This window comes from Zingiber officinale, chromosome 10B, assembly GCF_018446385.1.
Source record: "Zingiber officinale cultivar Zhangliang chromosome 10B, Zo_v1.1, whole genome shotgun sequence".
Classification (NCBI taxonomy): Eukaryota; Viridiplantae; Streptophyta; class Magnoliopsida; order Zingiberales; family Zingiberaceae; genus Zingiber; species Zingiber officinale.
In genome coordinates, this window is record NC_056005.1 from 69,745,454 (window position 1) to 69,767,899 (window position 22,446).

General features: G+C 36.8%; 1 protein-coding gene across 6 annotated transcripts; it reads left to right on the forward strand.

Moving 5' to 3' along the window:
* Positions 1-3,009: 3,009 nt before the first annotated feature.
* Positions 3,010-21,678, forward strand: LOC122030321 (zinc finger CCCH domain-containing protein 18-like). 6 transcript variants are annotated; one of them, XR_006125394.1, is made up of 6 exons: positions 3,016-3,233; positions 4,864-5,227; positions 5,353-6,311; positions 6,403-7,212; positions 7,298-7,416; positions 10,566-10,704. XR_006125394.1 is itself a non-coding variant. In XM_042589525.1 (5 exons), exons 3-4 carry the CDS (start codon positions 5,363-5,365, stop codon positions 6,696-6,698), a joined length of 1,245 nt encoding a protein of 414 aa, XP_042445459.1. In that variant the 5' UTR covers positions 3,016-3,233; positions 4,864-5,227; positions 5,353-5,362; the 3' UTR covers positions 6,699-6,735; positions 10,566-10,697. The 6 variants fall into 6 exon arrangements, 2 of the variants coding, with proteins under 2 accessions (XP_042445458.1, XP_042445459.1); XR_006125393.1 differs by lacking the exon at positions 10,566-10,704 and adding an exon at positions 7,496-8,117; XR_006125396.1 differs by lacking the exon at positions 7,298-7,416 and having other exon boundaries at positions 10,566-10,702.
* The last annotated feature ends 768 nt before the right edge of the window (positions 21,679-22,446 follow it).

Genomic DNA, 22,446 nt, shown 5'->3' on the forward strand with positions numbered 1-22,446 from the left:
GGGCCGGCGAAGAGCAAAGTGGCGAAGGCGAGAGAGCCCGCGGCAAGGCGCGTGAGTAGGGAGAAGAGGAGGAGTCGGCGTTGCCGTTGACCGACGGGGCTGCACATACGGTGCTTGGGCTATGGTGTGTCTCCAATGATAAAGAGGGGACAAGAGAGGCAACTCTGGCGTGAGGTAAGGCGAGGGAGGTGGCAGCCAGCATCGGACGGTAGCCTCTCGTGCTTGATGATGGTCATCGGAGACGGGAGAGAGAGCAGAGGAAACGGGCGGTGGCGGGCTACCTGGTGGAGGCAGCGTGGACCAAGGAGGCGTTGTGCGATGCGGAAACAGCGTGCCCGAAGGTCTGGCCGGCGTCGCGAGGAGAAGAGGGAAGAAGTGGCTGTCGCGAGGAGGAGGAAGGAGTGGCTATCGCGCGGCGTTGTGAGGGTGGCGGCGAGAGAGAGGGAGCGGCACAGTGAGGAGAGGGAGAGGAGGAGAAGTGGGGGTGGCCGGCATCAGCTCCAGCGACAGTGTCGGAAAGGGAGCCCGAACTTTTTTCTGTTGGCGGCGGTGGAGAGAAAACGAAGAGAGCTTTCTTACGCTGTGAACAGTGGCCTAAAAAGGGTTGTTATAGTAAATTGATCAAAATACCCCTCCTCCTCTCCATTAATCATTCCTCTGCCCTTAATACCTATCCGCATCAGTCAGCTTTCTTTGACCAATAATAAATAGTATCAATGGAGATTGAACTTTATTTGACAAATGTTTGGAATTTGATTGTTGCAAGTTAGCTAGAATGGTACTTTAGTCGACCAATGCTAAAATGTTGGTCGACACACTTCTATAGCAAGTGTGTTTATATACTTTTTTTTTTATTTTGGTCCATTTCTCTAAAGCCTAAAAATAAACACAAAACTTCAAGATAGCCCTTCTAATAACTATGGAGCTCTAAACTAGTCATTTTGTCAACTTAACATCTATTACCTTTGATTAAACTCAACCAATGATCTAGAACTTCCTACTTCAGCTACAAGTATCCGAGATACTAGAAATCTTAAACTTGATTCAAATCTAATGTCATTATGATAAGGTTTCTCTCTAAGTGAAAACACTCCTACCTAAAAATAGCGTGATAGTTGCATCCAAGGATGTTTTCCTTCAATCCGAGCGTTCTACTGTTGGTGTTATTAACCCTTTGTCAAGGTTGAATTGCTAATCAAATTGCTTTAAAGGACTGACTAATCAGTGATAGAGTATGGAATTAGAGGAAAGAAATGGTTGGAATCAATTTGCTTCTAATGCTCATTCTAAGCTTATCCTCTAAAAGCAAACTACAATAGTTGTATAGTGTTTTCACAATTGTGTCATAATAATTGCAATAATTTTAACAAGTTGAAAAAATTTTGACGATAAATATTTTTGATATAAAAATATTTTATATGTAATAATTTTAATTAAGCTGAAGCACTTTGACACTCAAATAGGAATATTTTTAACATAAAAAATATATAAATATTATTTTAATATATATTTTTTAAAAGTACCTTTAACTCAAACTAGCACGGATCCTCTTATCTGTAAAACACAGATCAAATGATGGATCACTCTTTATTATTGGTGGAGAATGATGACTCCCACTTATTTTACACGTGGGGTCATCACTCTTTACCAATAGTAGAGAGTGGCTCATCCTCTTGTCAATATTTTGTGAATTAGAGGATCTGAACTGACTCAAACCATAATAATGGAGAGATTAGATCCTCTGAACCATAAAGTATAATTTAGAGGATGGACCACTTCATTCATAGGTAGGATCTCATGGACCCCACCTATTATATAAGTATGATCCATGTGATCCCATCTATTAGTAATCTCTGGTCCAAGAGCAAATAAAGGATTATGATCTAGAGAATCTTGACTATAATAATGGATGTTTCTCAAAAAAAAAAAAAAAAAAATATATATATATATATATATATATATATATATATATATATATATATATATATATGGTTAGATTAATTAATCTATTAACAAATTATAAACATTTTCTGTGATGTTTATATTTATGTTTCTTAAAAACAAATTGTGTGAAGTTCAGTCTTTTTTTTGTTTTAGAGTTCGAGTTTGATGATATTTTTCTCGATATCCAACCCAATTAATTTTGAAGGTGAAAAGCTCTTCCTTAATTTATTCATCGAATAATTTATTAAAAGTGCTCACGGTCCATTGTCAAAAATCTATTATAAAATTTATCCTTATCTTAGTTGGATTTTGATTTATAATATTATGAAAATCCATCAAACACCTTACCGCGCTACTGTACTGTGGGCTTGAGTTTGATATTTTTTTGATACTTCAAATATTTATATTTTAGATTGATTAATTTTGAATGTGATTGATCTAATTCTTAAAAATTTATCATTAGGATATCTTCAATGTAAAATTTATGAGAGGTTTATAAAATCAAAAAAGTTGAATAAAAAATTTTGAACTATTGTAGTGATGAGATTTGAGGTTTATAGTTTAAAAATAATAGTGAAAATATAAATCTGTTTTTTTATGTCAAATTTGATGTAATATGCATGAAGTCATACAACTCATGTTATGAATTGAATCATAAAAAAGTTCATTTAGAGTTTTAATCATTGAAAATATTTCAATGAACTTTCATATTATTGATCTGACATATTGAAATCCTGAAAAAAATTCATTTAGAATTTTAATTATTGAAGGTGCTCCTAATTTAATATTTTGAGAGTTATTGAAGTAAAAGATAATATCATTTATTTAAAATAATATAATATGACCGATCTATAATAAAAATATAAATAAATAAATTATTAAAAATATTTTAGAGAATCATTACTTGTAAACCATGGAGTTAGATACCTTGGTGGCTTGTTACAATGGTCGGTGCGAGATCTAATGGCGTACCATCAAAAACGTGTTGGACGGTTGAGATGTCATGTTCATTTAGCTCAAGATCTTATTTAAGACCACGAGAGCTCTCGACCGCCGCTCTCGAACCGGTCGGCTCTTCTGATCGAAACCCTCGCGACCATTCACGCTCGCTCACCCTCCATTCTCTTCTCCTCTCTCTCCTTTCCTCTCCATCGATGGCGAGGGAAAGCGGCGACGACGAGGCGTCCATCGAGCAGCAGTTGGAGCTGCAGGTGGAGGAGCAGAAGGAGTCTCTGGCAGCACTCGACGAAGCCCTCGCTGCTGACCCTTCCAATCCGGAGCTTCTATCGGTACGTACTCGACCCTGGAAAAAGGGTCTTTCTTGCTTCACAATGTATCTTTTACTCTCTATCTCTTAGAGTCTAAAAATGTCGATTTGGATTATTAGGAAATGCGATTCTGTATGCGGAATCATGTTCTAGTTTCTCCCTGCTTCCTATTTTAATGTTAGGAAGAGTAAACTTCTTAGGTGATAATTTGGAACAAAAATAAATAAGGCGTGTATGAATTTCTTGGTATAACCTGGAATAGATTCTTTCTAGAATTCATCTTCTCGGTTACTATGGGATTATTTTTGGGAATTATGCGAACTCATTAATCAAATGTTATTATTTGTTAGTATTATTTCGTCTCAATAACATGTTCTCATTCTTGTACTTGTTTTTGCCACTATTTGGACTTTGCCAACTATCTATGTTATAATATTGTATGCCCTTGAGATGATGATGCAATGGAAGATTAGTGTTCATTGGTTAATGAATTATGATTGTGTACACTGTCTATGATTTACTTAGGACAATTTGCAAGAATCATTCTTTTTTTTTGTTTATAATTGACCCCACTTAGTGGGATAAAGCTTGGTTGTTGTTTTTGTTTCTCCTTGCTGAATGCACTCATCCTCGATAAACCAACAATCCTTTTTATTAGAATTAGACACACTTATGTCTTAGTGTTGTAGTCCGTTATGTATTTTAAACAAGAACATTATGTATTTTAAAACAACTTATTTATGCATTTTTAGTGTTATTCATTTATATTTAGGAAAATTACACCAAAAGTGCATGAACATAACTCTAAATACCTAATTAATATATAATATGAAAATATATCATTCCACAACACCCACAACTCATTTGCTTCTTGTACCGACTAACAATCATCAATGATTCAATGACCTCCTTACCCACCTAACTCATATTGTTTGGATGATGCCTTGTGTCCAACTACCTTCTCAATTATTATGACTCATGTCTTCTAGTTCTACACTAGAGACATGAACAACATTGTCATTGATACGGAGGTGAAGGTTGGCAAGCCCTTGACCCCAGTCAACAGGGATCCTGGGTGTATGATTTAGGACTTGGTCAGCACAGGAGTTATGTGGTAGTATCCGACTCCATGGGTACTCGGGATTTGTGAGATCATACTATTTTTCTCCCGACTTGGATATAGTTGCGGATTGACCTATTCTCTCCCGACTCGGACATAGTCGAGAATCAAGTTATTCTTTTTCCTACTCTACAAGTACTCTGGAGTTGTGAGATCAAGCTTACTGTTCTCTCCCGATTCGAACCATAGTTGTCAATAGCCCCAATAACCCTCGCTATAGCGAATAGCGAGGCGAGGCGACGGCCTGGGGCGATGAGGGGCTACGCGCAACGATCTTGACGATAGCGATCGCTATTGGCGCTATCCTCGCTATAGCGAGGATGGCAATAGCGCCCGTAGCAGGGCTATTGCAAAATGTAGCACAGATTTAATTTTTTAACCCATTTGCCTAATTTTTTTAGGCTTATTTTTTAAAGGCCCATTACATAATTTTTTTAGGTCCATTTTTTAAAAAACCTGGATCTGCTCTCAAACCTCCTAAGAAACCCTACCGATTTTTTTTTTAAAACTGGGTCGCTGAATCTGTGCAAGGGTCGAACGACTGCTTCTCCTGATCTCGCTGCTCTCCCGCGCTTCTCCTCTGGTCTGCGCAAGGGACGGTTGCTTCTCCTGATCTCGCTGCTCTCCTAAGAAACCTGCGCTTCTCCTCTGGTCTGCGCAAGGGACGGTTGCTTCTCCTGATCTCGCTGCTCTCCTAAGAAACCTGCGCTTCTCCTCTGGTCTGCGCAAGGGACGGCTACTTCTCCCAATCTCGCTGCTCTCCTAAGAAACCTGCGCAAGGGACGACTGCTTCTCCTCTGGTCTCTGCCTCGCCTCGCCTTGCTCTCCTGCTTCTTCCAGTCTACGCAACCTTCTCCTCCTACTGGTTGTGTGCTTCATTTCTGAATATTACAAGGTAATAAACACATCCAATTCCTCTCTATCTACACCTGTTTGATGAATGAGTGTGCACATCTTGAAATAAATGTTTCTGGATTCTAGAAACATTGATTAAAGTTTTGTTTTTTCTTTATTTTTCAGAGTTTAAAAGATGGAAAACTTACAAGAAGATATAAAAAAAAAAGATATTGGATGGAATTATGGGAGGATGGTCAACCCAGACAAGATTGTTGATGGAATAATATACAACTTTTGCCAAAAAGTTACAAAGGGTGGGATAACAAGGCTCAAACAACATCTTGTTGGAGGATTTAAAAATACAAAACTTTGTCCAAAAGTCCCAGCAATAGTTAAGCAAGAAATGAAAGATCACTTTGAAGAAAAGTTAGCCCAAAAAACTGTCATGGATTCCATACCTCACTTTGATGATATTTTTGACATAACAGAAGAGCAAGGAGATGATATTGACTCACACAAGGATCCCTCTAGTATAAAGAGGTCGACATCTATTTCTTCCTCGGCCAACTCGTCAATATTACAGCCCAAAAAACCTCGACAATTGGGACCTATAAATGCTTTCTTTAAGCTAGAAGCCAAGAATCAAGGTGGCAAAGGACCCCAATTTAATGAAGTTAAAAAAAAACTCAGTTCTGATGCAGCTCAAAAATTTGCAAGGTGGATGTATGATTCTGGAATCGCATTCAATGCGGTCAAATATGATAGTTTCAAGCCAATGATTGAAGCAATTGGACAATATGGTCCTTGGATGAAACCACCTAGTTATCATGAGGTGAGAGAACCTCTTTTGAAAGAAGAGATCAACCATACAATGCTGATTTTGAAACAGAATAAAGAAGAGATGGCGAAGAATGGTTGTACTTTAATGGCTGATGGGTGGAGAGATAGAAAGGGGAGATCACTTATCAATTTCTTAGTGAATACCCCAAAAGGCAGCATGTTTATTGAATTAGTTGATGCATCTAGCTACTCTCATACTGGTGAGAAGATGTTTGAGTTGCTTGACAAGTTTGTGCAAAAAGTTGGGGTGCATAATATTGTTCAAGTGGTCACCGACAGTGCATCGAATAATGTTTTTGCTGGTGCGAAAATCTAATATACTAACTTACATCATCTTTTCAATTTCATAAATTAGTTTGATTAACTAATTTATTATGCTCTTGTTCTTTACAGGAAAGAAGTTGATGGATAAATATCCAAATTTGTATTGGACCCCGTGTGCGGCACATTGTTTGGATTTGATGTTTGAGGACATATTCAAAATGCCGGATTTGAAGAGGGCGCTTGAGCGGGCAATCATTGTTAACGGATATATTTACAACCGAACTATGTTGTTGAACATGATGAGAGAGTTCACCGGCCAAAGAGACCTTATAAGGCCAGCTAAAACTCATTTTGCCACTGCTTTCTTGACTATGAGAAGCTTTCAGCAGCATAAGCAAAATTTGAGAAAGATGTTTACTTCATAAAATTGGAGTAAAAGCAAATTTGCGAAGGAATAGACTGGTAAGCAAGCGCAGAAAATTATATTGATGCCTTCATTTTGGAATTCCATCATTTATGCTATGAAAGTTGGTGGCCCATTATTGGAGGTACTTCGGTTGGTGGATGGGGAGAAGAAGCCTGCCATGGGTTATATATATGAGGCAATGGATAGGGCTAAGGAGAAAATAGCAAAAGCCTTTGGTAATAATGAGGATAGGTACAAAGATGTTTTTGAGATGATTGACCATAGGTGGCAGTTGCAGCTCCATCAAGATTTGCATGCAGCGGGTTATTTCTTGAACCCCGAGTTCTTTTACTCAAATTCTGAGATAGAACAAGATGAAGAACTAGTTATGGGGTTGTACAATTCAATCAGTAGGTTGATTGATGATCCCAAGTTAGAGGGAACAATACATACAGAGTTGTTAAAATACAAACAAGCCGAAGGTCTTTTTGGAAAGCAAATTGCAATCCAAATGAGAAAGGTTGTATCACCAGGTATGAAAATATATTTACTCCTTTTTTTTGAAATAAATTCAATGAGAAATACTAATATAAGTATATAACTATTGTTATTAACTAGCTGCATGGTGAAACTCGTATGGAGCTTCGACACCAAAGTTGCAAAGACTTGCCCAGAAGATACTCAGTCTCACTTGTAGCTCTTCTGGTTGTGAGCGCAATTGGAGTGTGTTTGAACATGTAAGCCTTTATAGTATTACACTTTTTATTTTTTATTACTGTGAAATTTTAAGAATTCGTTCTCATGTCTCGTGCGCAGCTTCATTCCAAGAAAAGGAATAGATTGGAGCAAAAACGCCTGAATGATTTGGTGTTCATTAAGTACAACAGAGCTTTGAGGCGTAGATACGATAGTCGTGATACCATCGATCCTATCATATTGAGTGAAGTAGATGATGGAAATGAATGGTTGGTAGGGAGACTGGAGGATGAAGAGCTTGACTTTGTTCATGATGGTGATGATTTGACTTGGCTAGATGTTGCAGATGCTGTTGGAGTAAATGAAGCTCCTTATACATTGAGAAAATCCAAAGGGGCCTCGAAAGCGACCCCTACATCTACGCAAGTCGCAAAGATGACCACATCTGCACCTACAGGAAGTTTGAAGGCGTCCACATCTAAGTCTAGAGGGAAAAGGCCGATAGGAACATCTACTACCCTTGATCTTGTAGATGAAGAGGATGAATTCGATTTTGATGAAGAAAGTGAAGAGGAGAATGATGCCGAGCGTTATGCAATTCCAAATGAAGAAGATGGTCTCGATCTTGATGAAGAAGTTGAAGATGAAGATGAATTTTAGATTATGTTTTTTTTTATTTTTAGAATTGAGGTTTTATATGCCTTGAACAGTTGAACCTATATATTTGTTATTTAAGTATGAACTATTGAATTGATGTTACTATATACTATATATTATATATTTATATACTTGTGGCGCTATACTTTCAAATAACCCTCGCTGCGCTATTCGCTATGCGCTATAGCCACGTGCGCCCTTTGCGCTACAGGACGCTACGCGCGATTGACAACTATGATTTGAACATAGTCATAGATTGAGCTATTCTCTCCGATTTCATTGGTACTCAAAAGTCGTGCGACCGAGCTCACTATTCTCTCTCGATTCGTATATAGTCGTGGATAGAGTTATTCTCTCTCCGACTCCACGGGTACTCGGGAGTCGTGATGTCTTTCCCGACTCGAACATAGTCATGGATTGCTCATTTCCTTTGTCAGGGACGTAGTGGCCACTTATTCTCCCAACTAGGACTCAATCATGATTTGATTTTTCTCCTTAGCCTCGACAGACTTCAACTCATTGTCTTCACACCAGGTCTTATCATATGCATTTCATTTTTGAATATATGTTGTGGTACTCCCTTTCAGCTCTAACTTGAGGTGCTCAGTCACATGGATCTGGACGGTTGTTGAATAGAATATTTGTCTCGTCAGTCGGCCTACACTCTCCTTCGACTAGACTTGAGGGAGATGCTTATAATGCGGAGGTAAGTAAGGGTCCATGTGGCGAGCCCTTGACCCAGTCAACAGGATCCTAGGTGGCATGCTTCAGAATTTGGTTAGCCTAGGGGTTACATGACAATATCTGACCTTCTGAGTCCATTTGACTTGCCGAGCTATCAAATTGCTTAGTCAATTCAATCAGACACAAAAAGACATGGGGCATGAGCCCCACTCCTCCATGATCTCCTCCCCCACGATTTCTTCTCCACCTCCCCATGATCTCTATTGGGATCTCACATTTATAAAAGGTGTACATGCTCTGCAAGATGGGGCTCTCTCTCGCTCTCTAACTCTATCTTTTGCATTTACCTTTTTCCCTCTATTATCAAAACACCATGCTGACTTAGGCATCGGACTGGGAATCGGAGAGCTCTTTAATGTTTGTTACAAATTGCCGTGCCACGGAAGGAAATCTAAGAAAAGGCTTCAATGTCATCGTTCTTTATGCCAGGGTGGATTTCTGCCGCTGCGAACCAGAACAATCATCAAGTGCTACTTCTTCTAAAGTCAAAGTTTTGTCTGATTGCCTACCTCTCCATGATCATGGACTTCATCTATACTGGCCAGTAGACTTTGAAGACACCACTGAATGGGCTTTGGTTCAAGGCTGTTGCCATGGGTTTCACCAAAGTTGCAACTGGTTCATTTTCATGCAAGTGGCATGTTGGCATTTCCTCAAGGATCTATAAGAAGCTAGAAGTCTTGTAGCTTACTCAAAATCGGTAGAGGGTGGGATTCACATGCAGGCACCATATTATAGAGGTAGAGGCAAAATCAAGGAAGGAGCACAAATGTAGAGGAGGTTGGGGGTCGAGGTAGAGGGTTTGAGTGGAAGTTGGGATGTTAATGTGGATGTCATTATGAGAGAAAAGGGGTGGTAGTGGATGGGGGATGGATAAGGTAGGAAAGATACGAGGATTGATCCATTGGAGTGGATGGAAGAAGAGGGGTTGAAGTGTGGAAGGGGCCATGGAGGTGGAGGGAGGAGCAGGTGCCTCCCAATTTGGTTTTTATTTTAAAATAACTTTTTATTGTTGTTTGCCATTGAGTGAGATACAATTTTCATCAACACGGTGATAGGCACCCTCTAGTTTCCGTAAAATTTTCTATCAAGTTTCTCCTTGTTTTCCATGGAAGTATTTTTTTTTTTCATTTTTCAAAGATTATATTTTTTTGGTGGCAAAAGGTGGAGCCGTCACCTATCGATACACTTTGAAAGGGGATAGCGCAGACGGTGGACGCATGACATCTTTAGCATAATAGTCATGGTTGATTCTCAGGAGCTAATGATCTTGGATTTATCCACCATACGCCTAACGTTTGTGTATTTGCATTTATCACGCTTCATGTCCATGGGCCACTAGGGGGTCGTTAATATAGCGGATTTATATTTTTTTTTTTTTTGGGGGGGATAAATCACGAGGCTTATTCCGCCTTAAAAAAATTGAATATGTTTCTTGTTTAAATACTTATCAGGTATTTGAATAAAATTAAAGTGCTAATTCTGTAATTTACCTTTTATTTTATATTTACCTTCATTACAATCTTTTCTCTTCTTTGGGTAAGTGTTTGTGCTGTGTGCATGATGTACATTGTCTTTATTGGGCACCATCTTTCTTAGCGGTTTAGTTGCTTCAAATATTCTGTGTAAAATTGTATGATGAACTGTTCTTGAAGTCTGAAAGCTGAATGTCTGGAATTGGACTCCTGATTAGTTAGCCATTGAAAGTCTGTTTCTCAAATAGTTAAAATTGTGAGGAATAAACTTCTTGTCTCGCTATTAACTAATTTAGTTGTTTATTTTCCTTAAGGTTCATGGAGAGCTTCTCATTGCAATCAAGGATGCAGAGGAGGGTCTACTTAACTTGAAAAGGTCACGTTTATTGAGAGAAGCTGATTTGATATTTTTTGGCCAAGAAGCTGGATCAGCAGATGTGGATGTCAAAATAGAGTCTTTGGATTCTAGAGAGGGTAAACCAGAACCACTTGAACCTGAAACCTATTCTTTGGGGTCAAAATGTCGATTTCGGCACATGGATGGACGCTGGTATAATGGTCAGATAGTTGGACTAGAAGGTGCTAAGTCAGCAAGAATTTCATTCCTTATCCCTACATCTGAAAACATGATGGTGTGTACAACTTCTTTTCCTTTCTTCTTCTTTTTTTACTAGACTGATTTTTCTTGTCTTCCGTTAATGATGGAGTAGTCTGAATTCTCTACCTGTTTTTGCTTAGCACTTTGCTTTATTTGCTATTCTTTAAGTTACAAATAATAGCCAGACCACGTGACACTTGCATTCCAAGGTTTGTATGTAGCCATGCAACATAAATTATAGGTACAAAACGTTGGCATTACATTTTTTTCACTTTTATGGGACTAATTAACGTTTAGGATTTGTTTGATGATGAGTTGAAACATTTAAATTTGGTAGATATCCTCCACTTTGACCAACAAGGATTCTCATCAAACATTTATGACATATTTCCATAAGAACTTGTGCGATATTTGTGTTGCATGGATAGTTTATTTTAGACCAAGGTTCTAAAATTCACTAAGCGCTAGTCAGGCGCTAGACTAGCGCCTAGGCCGCCTACGCGGGGACTAGGCATCACTAGACGGATTTCACGGTATCAACATAAATTATATAATAAATCATATACTCCAACACAATAACATCAAATTTAAAATAAATTCAAAATTACACAACCAAATATCACATATTTATTCTACTTCTTATTCTCCATAATTTTCAACAACTTGTTCTTCATCGGACACAAACTCAATATCATCATTGTGATCCTCCTCTTCTTCTTCGGATGCAAAATCATCCTCATGAAGTTTTCTCACTCTAGAGCTTCTTCGGGTTGTAGATTTTCATCTTCTCCACTTGCTTCATCAACCATTTGTCATGTGAACCCGAAACTTAGTTCAACTTTATCATCTTCCTCACCATCCACGATCCAGCCTTGTGCATTTCAAGCATCTTTTGCAAGAAGCATATCAACATTTTTTTATTTTTTTTCTTTTTTGTTTGTTCAACAATCTAGCATTAAATTGGATAAATACTAGATTGTTTAACTTGTAGACATCCAACCTATTTCTCTTCTTTGTATGAATCTTGAAAAAAAAAAGAGTAACTATTATAGTCGGTAACATGAAACTAATACTTTACTTTAATTAAAGACTTAAAGTTTAAAGCTTACGCCTTCGAATGCAGTCCAATTTCTTTCATACCTAGATGAACTTGTAGTTAATGAAAGTATCCTAATGCCACTCTTAGCAAGTTGGGTGTATGAGCACCATATGTACTCCACTATGCACATGAATCAAATGTATCATCATTTTTTTCACATACTTTTGCTGCCAAAGTTTTTCCAAATAACTCAGTCTTGTCTCTGTATTTTGCATATTCCTTGTTAATTATTGTATTAGATCTAACTCGTTTGCATACAAAATTTTCATGCATTCAAAAATCTCCGTCACGACTTCCTCATAAAAAGCAATAGAACTATCTTTATAGTAAACATAGGGATTCAACCAAAATGCAGTGGTATGCAATGATGTATCAAGTCTATCCTTTATTTTTGACTCAATAATCACTATGATAGGCTGATAATTTGATTCCATGTTGTTTAGGGCCACCTTAATATCTTCTTTGGCTGGAAGAAGTTCCCCATATAAAAACCTCATGGATGACTTTTTATCTCTATCTACCAATCAAAGAACTCTTATCAAATAAGCAAATATTTCCAAACAAAATATCCCACCATTCCAAAAACTCATGTTCATCACGGTAGAGTAAGCTAATTTCTCTTTGTTTGTTTTTGACCATTTACATTTCTCCCACGTATCAATTGTAAACATGGCCCTTAAACTAGATTTTGTTTTAATTAAACTTTGCAATGTGAAAAAATTTGATGCAAATCTGGTAACTCCTAGCCAGACTATGTCTCTCTTCTTTGTGAAACTTTTCATCGATGACAAAGTCTTATGGTGAGCATGAATGAAAATGGTAAAAGACTTGGCTTGCTCAGTAACTTTTTTATATCGTGGAAACTTGCCAATACTTTCAAACATGAGATTGACATTGTGAGTTGCACATGAATTCCAAAAGATCCCAGGTCGCTTTTCTCTCATCAATTAGCTACAACCATATTATTGGTGGCATTGTCTGCTACAATTTGAATAATATTCTGAACTCTTACTTGTTCAACACACTTGTCAACATACTCAAAAATAAGTTCAGTTGTATGTGTCTCGTCTGAAGACTCTTATAAACTCTAAAAATGTAGTACCTTGCTTGCAATTACAACAACAACAACAACCAAGCCTTTTCCCACTAGGTGAGGTCGGCTGTATGAATCCTTTTACGCCATTGAGCTCTATCTCCTATTATATCATCATCTATATTTAAATAAATTTTATCTTGTTTTATTGTTGCTAACCAAGTCTTTTTTGATCTTCCTCTTCCTCGTTTTATATGCATGTTTATCATAGTTTCACATCGCCTAACTGGAGCATTTATTAGTCGTCTAAGTACATGTCCATACCATCTTAAACGTGTCTTTCGGAGTTTTTCCTCAATAGATGCAACTCCTACTTTCTCTCTAATGCTCTCATTTCTTATTCTGTCCATCCTCGTATGTCCACACATCCACCTTAACATCCTCATCTCTGCAACTCTCATCTTCTGCTATGTGCTCGAGTCATAACCCAACATTCAGCTCCATATAACATAGCAGGTCTAACTACGATTTTATAGAACTTACCTTTAAGTTTAAGAGGTATTTTACGGTCACATAAAACACTCGACGCTCCCCTCCATTTCACTCATCCTGCTTGTATTCTATGTAAGACATCTCTCTCAATCCCTCCATCATTTTGTAAAAATGATCCTAAATATTTAAATCTCTCATTTCTGGATAACTCATTATCTCCTATCTTAACAATTGTCTCGTTACATTTAATATTGCTAAACTTAAATTTCATATATTCGGTCTTTATTCTACTAAGTCTAAAACCTTTCCCTTCTAGTGTTTTCCGTCCAAATTTTAGTTTAGCATTTACTCTTTCATTTGTTTATATACCAAAACAATATCATTTGCAAACAACATGTATCACGTTACCGTGTCTTGAATGTGTGTAGTGAGTCCGTCCATAATTAGGATAAAAAGATAGGGACTAAGGCTGATCCTTGATGTAACTTTATCTTTATTGGAAATGCTTCAGTTATTTTGCATGAAGTTTTTACTCTGGTCGTTATATTCTCGTACATATCCTTAATTAGTTCAATATATGTTACGCTAACACCTCTCTTTTCTAAAATTCTTCATATAATTTCTCTTGAGACTCTATCATACGCTTTTCTAAGTCAATGAATATCATATGTAGATCTTGTTTTTGCTCTAGATATTTTTCAATTAATTGTCTAAAAGATGTATAGTTCTATTGTCGACCTTCCAGGTATGAACCCAAATTGATTTTCAGTCATCATGGTCTCCTTAATCTTTTTCTATTACTTTTTTCAAATTTCATATGACTCATTAGTTTAATACCCCTATGTTTGCACAATTTTGTACGCCTCCCTTATTCTTATATAAGGAAACTAGAGTACTTATCCTCCATTGATCGAGTATTTTTTTGTTTTCATGTTAAATAATTTTATAAGTCATTCAATACCTTGTTTCCTAAGCACTTCCATACCTCTATCAAATATCGTCCAACCGCTTTTCCATTTTGCTTCTCATTTGTTTATTTACTTCAATTTGACTACGATAAAAATTTAAATTTTGATGCTCATTTAACTTAAATTACCTAAGTTAAGTTGGTCTCCTAAACCTTCATTCAAAAGTTGATGAAAATACTCCTTTTATTGCTCTTTTATTTCCTCATCATTCACTAATTCTCTATTGGATTCATCTTTAACGTATCTTATTTGATAAGATCCTTTGTTTTCCTCACTCATGCTTTAGCTATTTTATAGATGACCCTTTCCCCTTCATTTTTATCAAACTGTCGATATAAGTATTCAAAAGTTTCATTCTTAGTTTTACTCACCACTTTCTTAGCTTCTTTCTAGCTATTGTATACTTTTTTAAATTTTCCTCGTTCTTACAATATAATTCCTTATAAGCTATTCGTTTTCCTTCACTTTCTCTTGTACTTTCTCATTCCACCACCAAGATTCTTTACTTAATGGTGCATGCCTTTGACTCACCGAGGACACTCTTAGCTACTATTTTCAACTTTGATACCATCTTATCCCATGTTATATTAGAGTCATCGTATATTTCACCTAATGTTTGTATTTCTACCTTCTCTTTAAATATATGTTGCTTCCCATCCTTTAACTTCCACCACTTAATTCTTGGAATTGTATATATTTTCTTTCTATTGATACTATGTTTGAGGCGTATATCCAACACTACTACCCTATGTTGGGTAGTTAAGCTTTCTCAGGGATGACTTTGCAATCTACAAATCTTTCTATCCTTCTTCCTAACCATAAGAAAGTTAATTTGCGATTTATTATTCCCACTTTTGAATGTGACTAAGTGTTCTTCTCTTTTCTTAAAAAACGTATTAGCTAATATAAGGTCATATGCTATCGCAAAATCTAATATAGTTTTCCCTTCCTCATTCCGTACTCTCTCATATTCCTCATTTTTCACTCCGACATGCCCATTTAGATCATCTCCTATTAAAATCCTTTCATTTGGTGGAATATTTTGTAATATTTCATCTAAGTCCTTCATCTAATCCTACTTGTGGTGCATATACGCTAATTATGTTCATAGTTTCTTTCCCCACTATTATCTTAAGGGTTATAATTCTATCCCCTTTTCTAACTACTCTTACAACTTCATCCTTTAACAAACTATCTACAATAATACCCACTCCATTTCTTGTTTTAATCTTTCCAGTGTACCATAACTTAAAACCCGAGTTCTCTATCATCTTTGCCTTCTCACCTGTCCATTTTGTCTATTGTACACATAAAATATTAATTTTTCTCCTAATCATCATATCTACTACCTCCATTGATTTACCAGTGAGAGTTCCTATGTTCCATGTTCCAAATCTTAGATTATTAGTTTTCCTATCATATTTGTTCTTATCTAACCTATGGTGTGAGAACTCTTGCCTATTTAACACTACACCCAAGTTCTCATGGAGATATAGCGGTCCTTGTTGAGATGTTACAGTCGGACCCTATAACGCGAACTCTTGTATATTTATCACTACACCCGAGTTCTGGAGATGTAGCGGTCCTTGTCGAGACGTTACAGTCGGACCCTGCAACGCGTTCCTTCCGGGGAACAACCTAGCATTAGCACAATAGTTTAATGGATTCATTCATGAAATATTTGTCATAGTTTGATGCTGGCTGACAACCTACCGCAACCCTCCTCCTTTATCCCTGCTTGCAATTAATACACAAATTTAAGATGCTTCTTTTTTCTATCACTGCATGCATTTGTCATGATCGAGCACCCATTCTTTACACATTCTTCATGTTTCTTTAGCAGTTGCTTTGTTCTTTCAACTTCAACTTTTAACAGTGGCTTCCTAAACTAATATTGAGTTGGAGGCTTGAATCCTGGTCCAAATTGACCCAATGCCTCCATTAGTTGCTTGAAGCTATCATTATCAATGGTATTGAATGTGATTCCATTTTCATAAATCCATCTTCTAACATATTGTTGAACTTGTTGAGTTCTTTTTTTGAAAAGAGTTTCATTTTTATTTTTTTGGCGAAATACTTTACTCCCATTGGAACCTACATTTTCTCAAGCAATTACCTATGCATATCTATTCGGGCCAAGTGGAAGAAGTTTTTTAATTCTATCTATTCTTTCAATTTCTAGACGTTCTTCTTTATCTGGAGAAATAGTTATCTCTGCTTGACAACTTTCTTCTTCCATTATTTTATTCCTCTTTCTATTCCTCCCTTCTAAAATGATTTGTTTGCATTTATTTTTATCTTCTTAAGATGCTTTTCCACAACCAAATACATTTCCAGGTATATTTTCTATGTGCTCCTTGATCCTATACACTCCCCGACATCGTTTTTTTCACACAACTTACATTTAATTTTATCGAGGTCCTTAGGATGAATCAACATCTCATACTCCCATCCAATGTTATTTGACTTTCTCCTAAGAATTTCATATTTAGGTTGAGTGACGGATGTCGTTGAAGATGGATTAATTGCCATTATAATTATGATAACTGAAAAAGTGATTTAAGAATAAATTTAGAATATAAATATGTAAAAAAATATTCATATAAATCAGTAAAAAAACTATATCAGAATATAAATGTGATTTATATAAATTAATAAAATTTATTAGATTTTTTTAATTTTAAATATAAAATTATGATATAAATATGATTTATATGAATTAATATGATTTATTAGAATATTTTAATTTTAAATATAAAATATCAGAATATAAATTAATTAATAATATTTATTAAAAAATTTAAATTTTACATATATTTTTTATATAGTTTATTGGGATAATTTAATTAGGGTGTATAAAAGTCTATTCGAATTATTCTATTTAAGTGAGGAGTTATTGAATTAAATAAAGAATAAATAATTTTTTTTAAAAAAACATCGTGGCACTGAATGCTTGCGAGTCATGTCCAACCGTGATGGATGCGTTCCCTGATGCATTTGGCGGCCCTGAACACGTCCTGCAACGCCGGAAGTGTCGTGGGAGGTAAAAAAAATTATTGCATAAAATAAATTATTGAATAACTTATCAATCGTCGTGCAGATGCTTCCGGAGGAGGCGAGAGGAATCGGTGTGAGCTGATGAATCTAATAAAATTTAGGGCTTTAAATGAAAAAAAAAAATTCAAAATTTCCGCTATGCTTAGCACCGCCTAGGCCGCCACCCATCACCTTTTAGGTGCAATTGCCGACCACCGAGCGCCTAGGTGGTTGCCTAGGAGCGAGTTTTAGAACACTGTTTCAGATGATATATTTTATCTGTTTAATGTGCAAATGTTGCATTGGTTTTTTTTTTACAGAGTTACTGATTTCTCCCCATCCATTTTGTTTGTGCAGTTCCCATGTAGAATAGTTTATCCTCGGTGTTCGGCTGGCCTATCATATTAGCACCTTTTCAGTAGAGTTACTTTGTGATTTTCTTTCTACTTGTGGATTATTCTATCTAGTGGTGATGTTAATGCCTGAACTTGTGTAAACGAGTGAAAAATGCAGGGACTTTAGTAAAGGCTTACGTGACCATTTTTAATCAACATCTTTTTTTATTTTATTTGCAATTCTTGCCTTCATTTTCAAGCATTCATGTTATAATTTTTCCTATGGCTGCACCTTGGCGGGGAAGAATGGCGTGAATAGCTCATTAACATATTCAAAATTTTCAAATTTTATTCAAAATTGTTGAAAATTTCAAAGTTGTCTATGCCATTTAAATTTTTTTAAGATGTTATATTTTCTAATTGGTAGGGAAGAGAATATCTTTCTTAGGTTTTTAAAAGTTATTTACTTTTTAAGAAAAAGTCAATTAGGTTCTTTGTTGAAATAAGTTGAGTTATTATTTTATGAAAAATGAGGCTTATTGTAGGACTATAAAATGATGTTAGCATGCTGTGTTTGGACAAATTTTAGTTAGTAAAGAAATCTCCTTTTAAGACTCTAGATTAAAATTTATATCAAAATTTCTTCATGGTCGATACTTGTACTCATTTGCTTATTTTTTCCAAATGTTTTTATGAGATGAGAGTTCAATTTATTGTTGCATCAGTTAGTATAAGAGTCAATTGGCAAAATCCTTGCTCTCGGGACTATGATGTAGTAGTTAGACCGCAAAGTGCGGATCACAGGAATCTTAGGATCGAGACGTGGTGAATTGCAGGAGTTTTTTCCTCCAATGGGTAGCAGGCCTGAGAAAGCCACCACGAGCATCTCTCGATTTATCCTGATGGGCGGTCGGAAACTTTCGTGAGGCTGACCCATAATACCAACTAAAAAAAAAGAGTAAAATCCTTAAGCTATTGTGCCACCCTCATCCAGCTTCTTACTCTCCTTGGATCACTCTAAGTCACTTCCATCTGCAAGAAAAAAATCAAAATAAGAGAGAGAAACTCTCAAAATTGAAAAAACAAGAAGGTTGTCGAAAAAAAAAATAGTGGAAATAGAAGAGCAATATAGAAAAAAGGAAAGGAAAAGAAAATAAGAAAACAGAAAATTGTAGTTTCCTCTCCACGTTCGGATTGACTCTCCAATATCACAATATAGATTATTGGATTCTATGTTACTCAATATGGGTATTTGATATGATTGTTTTTCTTGATGCCTGATGCATGTTTTTTTTTTCCAAAATGGGTACGCAACTCGGTAGTAAAAAGTCCAAATCTTGGACATAGGTTATGGGCGTTGGGGACACTCATGTCTGAAGACACAACATACTAATATGGTTACATATTTAAGGCTTAATATTTTGTTATTTAGTAGAGGTTGATTTGTAGCTAACTGAACTCTCTCTTTCGGTCCAATTAGAGGGTTTATGAATTCCCCAGGCTTAAGATTAGGCTTGAATTGGGTTCAGTTCGAACATCAACCAGGGCCGAATCAGGTGTTTATTAGCTGATCCAAACCTGAACCAGTTCTAAACTGGTCTGGTTCAGTGGAAAGAATTTTTAGGGTTCATTGATGTTATGAACAATAGAGTTTTGCTGCTACAACTTTCCCACCCTTTGATGTCTCTCCCCTCGTCAGTCTGTTACCATCCTCCCATGCAGATGCTGAGAAGCTAATGCTATCCTGTCCTTTGCAAGAAGAGCTTCAGCACTTTGTTCCTTCATGCTGCAGCAACAAAGTTAAACTCCGCCAGTTCCTCTTTTCTTTGCAACCAAGTTAAACCCCTCCACTTCCTCTTTGCTTCGTCTTGCATTTCTTCATATTTTATTCTCTTATGCTCCGTTGTCCTTTCTCTCATCAATTCACCTGAGGAAATGGATGAGTCTGTCTGCTTCGTTGGACTTGTTTGTGATACTTGTACCCATATTGAATTGTGTCGACACAACTACAAGAGGGAGAAGCAGCAAGTCTGAATAACAAAGTTTGGATTCAAGTTTCAGGTCTCATTGGATGGGTAGAAGGGTCTCATGTGACATCCACTTCATGTGTACTAAAAGATCAGTTTTTTGCCGATTCTCCATGCCCCACTTTGAAAAAATAATCACGTGTTTGACATCTAGATCCCTACATGTGCCGGATAATGCTGCTCAAGTCCTGAATTATATAGGTCCTGTTGACTTGAAATTCTTTCATATAAGAGGAATGCAGAACCTTTCATAGAGTGAAATAAACTTTCAATGGATCTTCAACTATTATGGTGGCTTTATATCTTGCAACTTGCAATGTCGCCTTCAATGTGATCAGTGGAATCAACTCTAAGGGAAGTATCAAATAATGGTGTAAACTTATCCTCCATAATTTAGTTTTCTATCACAGTATTTCTTATTGTACATATGTGATAACTAGAAGCCTCAGACTACTTCCTGATTAGCAGCACTAAGTCACTAACTAATACAAGTCCACCCAAGTGCAGATGTGCAAGTTCTTCCTACAGCAAAGATGTCGCTTTGGTAGTAACTGCCGCTTATCACATGGTATGTTATTATTCAAGGATTATGTGATTCATATCCTCATTCTTGCCATAGCTTTTGATTAGAATATATGGGTACTTGGTGTGATGTGTTATCCTGACAAATTTATCAGTTTATTGTTCAACAATCTAAACCTGGATGTTATGTTTGTTTTGTGATATACTAGGGGTCAGAGCAAAGATGGCCATCTAATGCTAATATAAACTGATTGGCAGGATTTGTTATTCCAGTTGCATCGCTGAAGAACTACATTCCAACTTCATGGAATCAATCTATGGTAGGATCCAGCATTTGGGCTGCCCCTGTCAATATTTCTGGATTATGGCAAAAAGCTGAGCTCCAGTCATGGGATGATGAACTCAAGATAGCTCAAGTTGTTTTCCAACACGATGGGAGCTCTCTGAATCTGACAAGTGATTCTCTCTCTGTATCAGAGTATGCTGAATTGAGTGATGATAATGAGGACGATGACTTCAGCTCTGAAGGTTATGGTTCAAGTGAAGAAGAGGAGGATACAGACAGTGGAAATGACTACCAAGGTCTAGGCTTTTTGGATCCTACAACATTACAGGGAGGAGTTCAAACTGAGATTCCTGTGTTTGCAAAATGGGAGCATCATACACGGGGTATTGCTTCAAAGATGATGGCCAGCATGGGCTATCGGGAAGGGATGGGACTTGGTGCATCAGGCCAAGGAATACTTGATCCAGTCTCTGTCAAAGTTCTTCCACCAAAACAATCTCTTGACCATGCTTTTGCTAATGATAAGGACAAAAGAAGGTTAGATCAGGGCAAGAAACGTAGCAGGGGTGGCAAGAGAAAGCGTGAAAGACAGTATGCAGAAGCTGTCCGGGTTGCCAAAACCAAAGAGGAGCTAGGACCAGATGTTTTTAGCTTCATCAATAACCAATTGGCAGGGCAACAACATGTAGATGATTCTGCTAATAGAAGTAAAAAGGGTACTGGTGATGGCGAACGATCTGCCAACAGGCAGGACAGACGCTCATTGGTAGCTTATGATGATGAAGTAAAAGAGTTGAGAATCAAGATTGAGAAGCTCAAAGAGATGGTAGATCGCAACTGTAAGGATAAGGCAGTGCATGAAGCAGCCTTGAGAAAACTGAATGAAACACGTAGGGCTCTGGCACATGTAGAGGCTGCTCATGCTGCGGCCTCCAGTGCTGTTGCCAACAAGGAGAAAGAGAAAAGGTGGCTTAAATTCTGATGTTGCTTTGACCTAATTCTTCCTCTTCATGCAAATGCTGAGAAGACTAGACTCAGGGGGAAGAAGAGTGTATGTACCTGGAGATTTTATTATTACCAATAGAAGAAGGAATTGGTCCCCTACTTCACAGGATCTATATCTTTGTTCTTTTGATTGCTTCATCATGTAAATATTTTGCCCCCTAATGTTTTCGCAAGGATATGATAGCAACTAGAAATTGTCTGTGCTTAAAGTTTAATACTAATACATGAGCATCATCACTTTCTAGTAGCAGGGAAATTTCTCTTTTAGTAGGGAAATTCCTTTCATTTAAAGCATGGTTCTTAATATGAATGTAGAGGAGATGATATTATGAGAATGAACTTATTGGTGAGCCATGTTCCCATGAACATGTTAACCCAAAATTTCTCTGTAAGGAATTGATTGATTGGAATCAATGTGATTGATTAGTCAGTCTATTGGATGTTTGTTTTCTGTTTAAGATATTGTGACTGTTTCGCTGCCCCTGAAATGAAATAGCATGAAGCATCCAAAGGCCAAATTGCAGAATTTTTGTATGTGGGAATCATACTGGTGAATGAATGTTACAAGTCATTCTTGTGTTTGACACAGATATTCCAAGTATGGTTTCGTATGAAGTGAACTGCCCTCCAACGCTCAATACATTTTGGCTTCACAGATGTGGTTCGTGAATTTGATCAAAGCTTTCAGAGTTGACATGGGACCGATCTCTAGAATATTCATTTCTATTGGGATTCAAAATCTAATCCTCTTTTTTTTAGATCATTATAAGGTAAAACTTCATATATATTTTTAT